The sequence below is a fragment of the Phodopus roborovskii genome, unplaced genomic scaffold (assembly GCF_943737965.1).
Source record: "Phodopus roborovskii unplaced genomic scaffold, PHOROB, whole genome shotgun sequence".
NCBI classification, from domain to species: Eukaryota; Metazoa; Chordata; class Mammalia; order Rodentia; family Cricetidae; genus Phodopus; species Phodopus roborovskii.
In genome coordinates, this window is record NW_026126482.1 from 11,410,649 (window position 1) to 11,419,975 (window position 9,327).

Here is a 9,327-nt window from a genome sequence, read left to right on the forward strand (position 1 = left end):
GTAGACACATTTATATACATCTATAAATGCACGGAGTTGTCTGTGGCTAGAAGTAAAAACACTTGAGTGGAAAACATATTACCGAATTTATTTAAAAATAATAGGGCTTGTCCATTGGTAGTCCGTAGCCAGATGGATAGCCACAGGTGCTTCTGGAACACCTTTGGGATGTCCCTCAGACACTGTGGCACATTCCTTGTTTTTGTTTGTTTGGTTGCCAGTAGATATTCATCTATCCGTCCATCTATCTGTTTCAGACAGAGCATCATCATGTGCCCTGGTTAGCCTGGAACTTTGGGACTTGCTATAAAGCTCAGGTTGGCCTTGAACTTATGGTTAGTCCTCTGTCTCTGCCTCCTGAGAACTGGGATTATAAGTGTGTGCCATCCAGCTCAATTCTGTTTCAGATAGTGGCTGTTTAAATTATAAAAGTAACATTTATTTACTAGCTCTTGGAAAATGTATTTTAAAAATCCAAGGGGCTGGAGAGATGGGTCAGGGATTAAGAGCACTTGTTCTTGGAAAGGACATGGGTATGATTTCCAGGACCCACATGGTGGCTCACACTACTGGCAACTCCAGCTTGAGAGGAAAGCCTCTGACATCAACACGGTGTGGTGGGGGAGACTGATGAAGGGGTCAGATAGATACAGGTGATGCCAAGGTTGGCAAAGTCAAGAGAGTCCATGCCCAAAGCAATAAACTAAAAATCTCTTCCAAAAGTCCAGTCTGTGGGGCTGGGTCTCAGTTGGAGAATGGTCACCTAGCATGCATGAAGCCAGAGGTTAGATCCTCAACACTCCATCAGCTGTGTTCAGGGGTGCATGCCTATAACCCCAGCACTTGGGGGGTGAAGGTAGGAGGGACACAATCTCAAGAGCATCCTTGGCTACATAAAGTTCAAGGCTAGCTTGGGCTACATTGAGATCCTGTCTCAAAAAGAAAAAAATGTATCCTACCTGTTACCTGTGACCAAGTACTAAACTCCTTGCCTAGCACCTCAGCACAACTAGAGCAGGGAGGCTGAAGGAAGTGTAGGCATTGTCAAGGACCAGGGTGTCCTCGTTCCTGCTGGCAGGGTGCTTAGCCCAATCCAGGCAGACCTGCCTCTCTCTCTCTCTATCTCTCTCTCTCTCTCTCTTGTGTGTGTGTGTGTGTGTGTGTGTGTGTATACAACAAGAAAGTGGCAGGGCCTGGCTGAAAGGTCCTGCCTGCCCAGCTCAGCGTGGCACAACATAAACCCAACAACAGTAGCAGACAAAAATGCAGCATCACGAGGCCGGTTTAAACCATCAGGCCATCTTCAGCCAAGTCCAGGGTAGGGCCATGGAGTGAACCATGTATGAGAGTAGCTGCCTTGGCTTGCCTTTCCTTAGGGTGGATGGAGTGAGCCTTCCTGGCAGAACCCAAAGCTCTTCTCAAGGAGGACGTCTAAAACCCAGACTACACATGCCCATAAATCAGCAGTAACAGAGAGGTGATCTGTTGCCATCCCAACCGTTTTGGCCTCGGGGACAGAGCTCAACTCCTGTTCATGATTCCCCAAACATGACATCCCCCAGTACCCTATAAGGAATTCATGGTCTGAGGCTGGTCTAGCTTCTGCCTCCTTGGGGGGTCTTCTGTTTGGGGTCACAGAGCCTCTTCCCAGCACTGTTCTGTATGTCCCTGCCTTGCCCACTTTCCAGAACCCTGTCAGAGAAGTTGAAGCCACCCCTTGTGGCTTGAATGGGTTAGTTAGTGTGGTGGAAATAGGTAGCCTTAGTCTTTTTCTTTTTGAGACAAGATCCCACTATGTAACCAGGCTGGCCTTGAACTCACAATCTGCCTTTGCCCCTGAGTGCTGGGATTAAATATGTGTGGCATCACACCTTAGACTTCACTTTTGTGTTTGGGACGGTCTCACCATACAGCCCTAGATGCTAAAAACTTACCGTGTAAACCAGGCTGGCCTCGGACTTACATGGGCCCTCCTGCTGCGGTTGACTCCCCAGTGCTGCAATTGCAAGAGCACACCATCACACTTGGTTTGTCGTTTCAATAATTAGTACAGAAACTCGAAGAACCAGGCATGGTGAGGTGATGCACATGTGGAATCCTGACATCTGGGTTAGACAGGTCTATCAGGAGTTCAAGGCCTTGTGGAATTCAGGTTCAGACACCTGCAGAACAGGTACCATACTTCCACTCACTGGGGAGGTTGAAGCCATGTATTATGGAAGGCACAGGCCATCCAAGTATCAGAACAGGAAGCCACAGAAGGCTAAAAGCAGGTGTGGAACTTTGTGGCTCTGCTCCTTCAGGAGAGGCTGGAACAGAGCCGGAAGCTCCTCCCAAGTCATTATCGGTCCAACTGGGACCAGCATGGCCTTTCACTTGGGCAGCTCCCTTGAATCTTGAGTGGAGATGTGGAGGGAGTCCATGTGTTCACAGGTCCAGCAGACGTCCGCTTCATCTGGGAGAAGAACAGACATGCCCTGGAGATGTGTGTGCCTGTGCAGACCCACATGCTGCCTGACGGCACGGCTCATGCGCTCAGCTGGCTCCGGGACACCATCCAAGAAACCAGCGAGTATAGCTGCTCTGTCCTCTCCTCAGCAGGGAACCAGACCTCAAAGGTTCAAATTACTGTGATGAGACATGGTAAGTTTAGGCCACTCTGACAGCAACACTTCTAGAGTCTGGTTGTCACTATTTAGCCTGTCTGAAGACACTTGTGTGTAGCTTTAGTTGGAGGGTTAACCTATTTGCTGTAGAAGATGAAGATGTAGCTTTTCACTGCTTTACGGTGAACCGATACACACATGCACAAGCACTAAACATACCCCCACATGTGTACATATGCCATTTGTGTATGTATGCCTGCAAATAATACATGCATACCAGACACAGCTGCACATGCCACATACGATTACGCATGCACAGCCACTTACATAACACATACACACAACACATACTATATCCCTATCTGGTTCCTACTTTCCCATAAGGGGAGCTGAATTCATGTTACTAAGACAGCAGAGGCTGGGAAGATGAGGCTCTTGATAAAAAGCCATGCAAACATAAGGACCCAGGTTTGACTCCAGGACCCAGGTTAAAAACAAAACAAAACAAAAAACCAGTGTGGGGTTTGTGAGGCTAAAAGGGCAAAAATGCAAAAGTGCTTGTCAGATGACCTACTTTGATCCCTGGGACCCATGTAGTGAAAACAGAGAACAGACTCCAAGTTGTTCTGACTTCCACACAAAAGTGAACATGTGTGTTCATACACTCTCTAACACAAGAGTGTAATAGAAAATCTGGGTGTGATGGTATGCATCTGTAATCCCCTTGCTGGGGCAGAAGAGACAGGCAGATCCTTAGGGGTCACTGGGCTACTGGCCTAGTCAAGTCAGTAAGCTCCAAGACCCAGTGAGCCTGGGGTTGGTATCTGTCTGTCTCTCTCACACACACAACACAGAGCCCCGCTTTCCTGTGCCATTTCTCATGTGGGTCTACCTCTGCTGATTTCCAGTTGCAGATACCGAGTTACCATAAACTCAACACCAGGCGCTCATTTGAGCATTAAATACACAGCTTTGTTTCTAACCTAGAACTTTCCAGCATCTGCTTCTCAGAGGAGCCAAGGTGTCACGTTGGGATGGCATTTTGAGATAATCCCTCACTTTGCAGTGGTCCTCCTGCCTCAGCTTCCTAAGTACTGGGATTGCAGCTTTGCACAACACCTGGTTTGGGATCTTTTATCACTATGAGACCAGGGTTCTGTCTTCGTGTTGGGTCGAGGGTCTGATTTCCGGTGTCTTGTGGCATACCTCATAAAACAGGCATGGAAGTAAACATTTTGAAAGCTTGATCTCTGTGTACTAGTTTAGTTGGATACCCAGACAGTCCAGACATGCCACTCTGGCATCTGAGGTAATGGTGATGCTGGGCACTCCACCTGAGGCCCCCCACCCAACTTTTCTGAGACCTTTTTGATATTCTCTGGGAGCTTGTTTTCTCAAGCAGAGACAATTCAAGATGGCCTGGTCTTTCCACGCTATTCAATAGGAAGCCTTTGCCCCCCCAGTTCTGTGACATTTTCTTGATTATGTTCACTAATCTCCATCGAGTGTTCAGAAATTTTCCAAGATGTGAGAGCTGGACCACTCCCCTAAGGAGCTACCTTGTTTATTCCTGTCATCGCTTATCTTTTCTACTTCCTCATACATTTTCTCTACTTGGCCTTCTAAACCTTAATGGGGTATTGGGTCATTTAGAAATGAAGTTTTGGTTTTATTGCATTCTGCTGGTATACAGCTGGTGCTCTTCTCTCTACCTTACACAACATGGATAGCGCCCATTCTCCCCAATTTTCTTCTCTCCAAGTTGCCATTTTCAAAGTGTGTGATCTGACCAAGTAGCATCTGCATGGCTTGGGGCTTGCCAGGAAGCCAGTGGTTACAACTGCAGGGTGAGAAGTTCAGAAGTCCCTTGTAGGTGACACTGTGCATCGTCGTGAGGGAACAGGCTGGGACCCAGCTCTCCTCCCATTGAGCATGCTACAACCCCTGCCTCCCTTGGCTCTTACAGAATACAAGTTCTCTTAGCAGTGATGGGACTCAGCATCAAAACCCAGCAGTAGCCCAGACCTAGAACAAATAACAGGAGACAGCATCTAGAGACTTAACTGGGGGAGAGGGCAGGGCTTCCTCCTTAAGTTTTGAATGCCCACTGAGTCTGCTTGCTGTGTGCCCAACCCATTGACCGTTTGTTTTGTGCTAGGGAAGAGGGATCGTGGTCCCTGGTTGTGCAGTCTTTTAAGCCATAAGCACCTTAGCATGCTACCATCTGGGCTATCCAGAGGCTGTGAGGTCTTGGGACGGCCACAGTGTCTCACAGCTTTCCACTTCCCAGGTCCCCTGCTGCTTCCTTTACTACTCTCTTCATGGTCTTACACATGTTAACATAAAAAGTTCTGTTGATGTGTTTCAGGGGGTTCTAGAGAAAACTCCAACAATTCACTGTCCACATCTAAGCAATGGCCTGATGCTTTGCCATCAGGATGAACCAGAATCAGCAGAAGGGACCTGTGACTTTCAAATTCTCACCAGGAGGTAGGGCAGCAGTAGCAAGCAGCTACAGTTACCAGAGAAGCACCAGGCAGGGGACTGATGCTGACACAGAAGCCCACAAAGGCCAGTGATCTGCCCAAGGTGAGCAGCTAATGAAGAACAGGATGGCAGTGCCACACCTAGACTATTCTACCTACACACACACACACACACACACACACACACACACACACACACACACTGAGGCAGACACACAAGCACAGACACACAGCCACAGACACACACACACATCAAAGATTATAGGATACAATCATGCTAGGACGGTTCAGAATCTGTGTCAAAGTGTTTCTAGGTCCAGCAAAGCTGCAGCAGGGTGAAGTGATTCTTTGTTAGTTGGAAGGGGACACAACACTCACCTGTGCTATCAGCATCAGTCTGCAGGGCCCCAAGGATCGAAGGGAAGAACTAGCTCCCTCTCCCCGTGGCCTGCAGGTCCGAGCTTTAAAGGGAGGGGCTCCCACGGCATTCTGAATGACCACTGGGGTATTGTTAGCTGTTCTTCACGATGGATGGGCTCATGTTCATGAGATTATTCTGACATTGGCATAAGTAGCAGTTCAAGGACACAATGTACCTCACCCTTACATGCTGTAGGTTTGTTTACAGAATCTAGAAAGACACTCCCCCAACCCCTGAAGCCAGTCATGCTGGCTTCCCAAGATTCTACCAACTCTGGTGAGAGCTAAGCTGAAATTTGGGCTTCAGCGTGTGTGTGTGCGTGTGTGTGTGTGTGTGTGCGCGCGCGCGCGCGCGCGTGTCTGCCACCCAGGAAGTGACAATGGAATGTAAAGGCCAGGTCCCCTGAAGCCTTGGAGAGCAGCTGTGGCTGGGAGAAAGGGGATGAATGGAGACATCGACTGTGAGGTGAGGTGGCACATACTTGGGAGTCTCAGAACTAGAAAGGTTGAAGCAGGAGGATTCCAGTTTAGATCCAGCCTGTGCTACAGAGTGAGTTCAAGGCCAACTAGGTCGAAAAAGCAAAACTCTCAAAAACCAACCATTAGTGAAATGCCAAGCCCACTGGCTGCCCAGAGCAGTGGCCCACTCAGAGCAGTGAGAAGATTCCCCAGTGAGACAGAACCGGGACTCACCCACCCCTCAGCCTATGGTGTGGTCCTGATGGACAGTGTGCACCTGTACCACTCCGGAGGTCTGAGAGCTATGACCTTGACACTGCTTGTCTTCCAGAGGCATTCCAGCAGGAAAAGTGGAGCCAGGAGCTTGCTGCATGGCGCGCTGTGGCTGGGGAGCATGATCGGCTGATGCAGGGCTGGAAGAAGGCATGGGTACGTACCTGGCTACCAGGGAGCTTTTGCAGGGAACCCCAACTTTGCCACTGGGCCCCTCTGGCTTCCTCAGCCTTTAGAGAAGTTTTGCTTCTCTGTTGCTCCAGGGAAGTCTGGGATGTCACTGAGGCTAGCAGAATCAAGGTGGTAGAGGAGACTAAGAGGTCTGTAGGTCATGCACAGCCTTATAGCTATTAATGCCCCGGCCCCTGGACAGTCTCCTGGAACACACTTCTTTCATTCATGAGAGGAGACTAGCTGCTGTTGTGGAACATGGAAAGGGGTGCCCTGGCACAGCCTGGTGGGGTTCTACTACCTACAAGCCTACAGAAGTGAGGGCCTTCCAGCCATGATGCCCTCACATAGGTTCAAATCACTGTGCTGCACTCTGGCAGGATTTACCTTGGGATGAGCTGCCAGACACCAATGGAGAGCTATGTCCTCGGGGAAGCCTAAGTATGTGTGTTAGATGACTGCCAGATTGTCAATAGCATTATGAGTCCTCTCTCATCAGAGCCTATGCAGCGCTCCCCTCCAAAGTCCTCTGTGACACTAGGGGATGCTGCTCAACTCAGTCATGTGACAACAGCTGCTTTCTGAAGGCAGGATGCTCGGCTCACCTGTCTGGAGCACACGGGCCTGGGTGCTTAGGGAAACCACCTGGGTACTCTTATCCTTAAACCCTGGGTTGGTGGGCTCTGCCCCAAAGCAAGAAGGGCCTGTTCTATTAGGTCACAAACTCAACCTTGCTTGTTTATTTTTAGGAAAGCTGTAAGGACACCTTTTAACCACCCGAGGCAGCAGTTCTCAACAGATCCCGGCAGACCTTGTTGACACAGCTGCAGACACAGCTGTTGAAGACACCAGCACCTGTGGCACCAAGCCCTTTTGGTCTTGGTTGGCTCCACACATAGCCCCTGGCCACTGCCTGAGGCTCCTCCTGGAGGCTGGTAATCTCTAGGCCAGAACCCCATTGGTGGCATGAGACAGAGACCAGGACCCTTTTATGCTAGCTGCTTATGTAACAGAAGGGTCAGCTGCCTGGCAGGAATAGCTAGCTGAGCTGTTTAGGAGTTGATAGAGCAGCGTGTGACAGCTAACCTGAGGGCGGCCTCCCCTGCATCATCCCCAGGACTTCACTGCACACTCATGCCCCTCCCCCAGGGCCAGCAGCGTTAATATCCGCTTGTTTTGTGGATCTAAGTCAAGCCTGCTGATGTGGCTCCCTTGTAAACAGGTCATTGATTTTTGTACCCTGGGATGGCAGAGGTGAGATTTCATGTAAGAATATTTTGCCTTAAACCCTGAGTGAGGATGAGGAAGCTGCTCTTTGCTAATCTCAGAACACAAGGCTGTTTTCCAAAGCACAGTGGTTCCCACCCATGTTTACCCTGTTAGCGCTCCGCTTCTGAGGTAGAAAAGACAAACAAGTCAATTATGCAAACCTTCTGGTGCCGTATTAAACTGTTTTGCCAGTGCTGAGTAAATGCGTCTTGTAGGTGCTTCCAAGTCTTTATATTACAGTCTTTGAAGCTTGTGGGTGTGTGTGACCTGAGGAGGCGTGGCCCAAGAGATGCTCAGCCTTTAATCTTGTAGACATGTCTCTTCTTGTCAATCATAAAAACTACAACTCTGTTCAAAACAAAGCCATGCCCTTCTATGATCCCTGGAGACACCGGCTTGCTCAGTCTGTTCAATGTCCCTTCTTTCTGGGACAAATGAGTCAGGTGACCTTCCAGGTGTACGGTTAGCTGGTCCCTCCTCAGTCCAGTGTAAAAAGGGATCCTGAGGCCAATTCTAGGCAGAGACACTCTGGTGGTCATGTGTACTTGTCCCCTCCTCTAGACACTGCCTGGCACCTACTCACACATCTGGCCAATGCACACTAACCACACTGACAGTCCCCTCATACCTTTGCAAAGGAGTTCCTTTATAAATGATTTTCACTGGTTAGATCTGAAGTGTGGCTTCAGCCATAATGCCCTGGCCAGCCCCTTGCCTCACCGTTGCTCCCTGTGTCTTCCCTGAAGTCTGGGTTTGTCAGGAGCTGCCTGTGCCCCCAAACAACCACACACTTGAGGCTGCAGTGGACGCTTGCCTGGGAGTATACTTAAGAAGACTCCCTGTTCAGCCAGGGGTGGCGCATGCCTGTAATTCCAGCATTGGGGAGACAGAGGCAGGCAGATCTCTCTTAGAGGCCAGCCTGGTCTACAGAGCATCCAGGGCTACACAGAGAAACCCTGTCTTGAAAAACCAACCAACCAATCAAAGAAAAAAAAAAAAAAAAAAAAAAAAAATCCCTGTTTAGCTGTACCAAGAGTGGGCACTTCACGGGCACTTGTGTTCAGTTTGGTGTTCTCTCCTGTGACCCTTGGGCACCCTTGGCACAGTGGGGGCTGGGGGAGACTAGCAGACTTCATCTAAAGCACTGGCCTTGGCAAGAGTCCTCTACTGCTAACAAAGTGATGGCACAACCATGGCGCCACAGAAGCAGAATGAGAAGTTAGAAAGCTGCTCATGGGTTCTTGCGTGGGCCAGGAGCCTAGGCTGGCAGACATGCCATAGTCAAGGCAACCGCAGGGGAGAAGGCCCTCAGATCAGGACACATTGCAGAAAATTTTTTGTTTTATCAAATTTCATAATTCTACCTGCTGAATGTAGCTGACGGGGTAGTTTACAAACTTCCCACAAACTAATTTCAGAGCCTTCCCCTCAAATAATCTATTTCCAAACTTCCTACAACCACCTTGATGCCTACTGACATGGATGGGAGGGCACCAAGTCCATCCCCCACTGAAACAGTGTCAACATGGGGCTCAAACCAATCATAAGCTCCAGATGGCAGTCGGTGCATGCAGCAGCAAGCTCAGGCCACACGGCCAGGCCAGGCCTGCTAGGCATGCCATTTCTGACTCAGTTTATACTAT

General features: G+C 49.4%; 1 protein-coding gene across 1 annotated transcript in view; it reads left to right on the forward strand.

Moving 5' to 3' along the window:
- Positions 1 to 7,887, forward strand: part of Sema4d (semaphorin 4D) — a 48,945-nt gene extending 41,058 nt beyond the window's left edge. The window contains exons 17-19 of the mRNA XM_051194285.1: positions 2,434 to 2,643; positions 6,303 to 6,400; positions 7,165 to 7,887. Coding sequence (XP_051050242.1) covers positions 2,434 to 2,643; positions 6,303 to 6,400; positions 7,165 to 7,188 — 332 coding nt within the window. The 3' untranslated portion in view covers positions 7,189 to 7,887. The remainder of the gene's footprint in view (positions 1 to 2,433; positions 2,644 to 6,302; positions 6,401 to 7,164) is intronic.
- Positions 7,888 to 9,327: the final 1,440 nt, after the last annotated feature.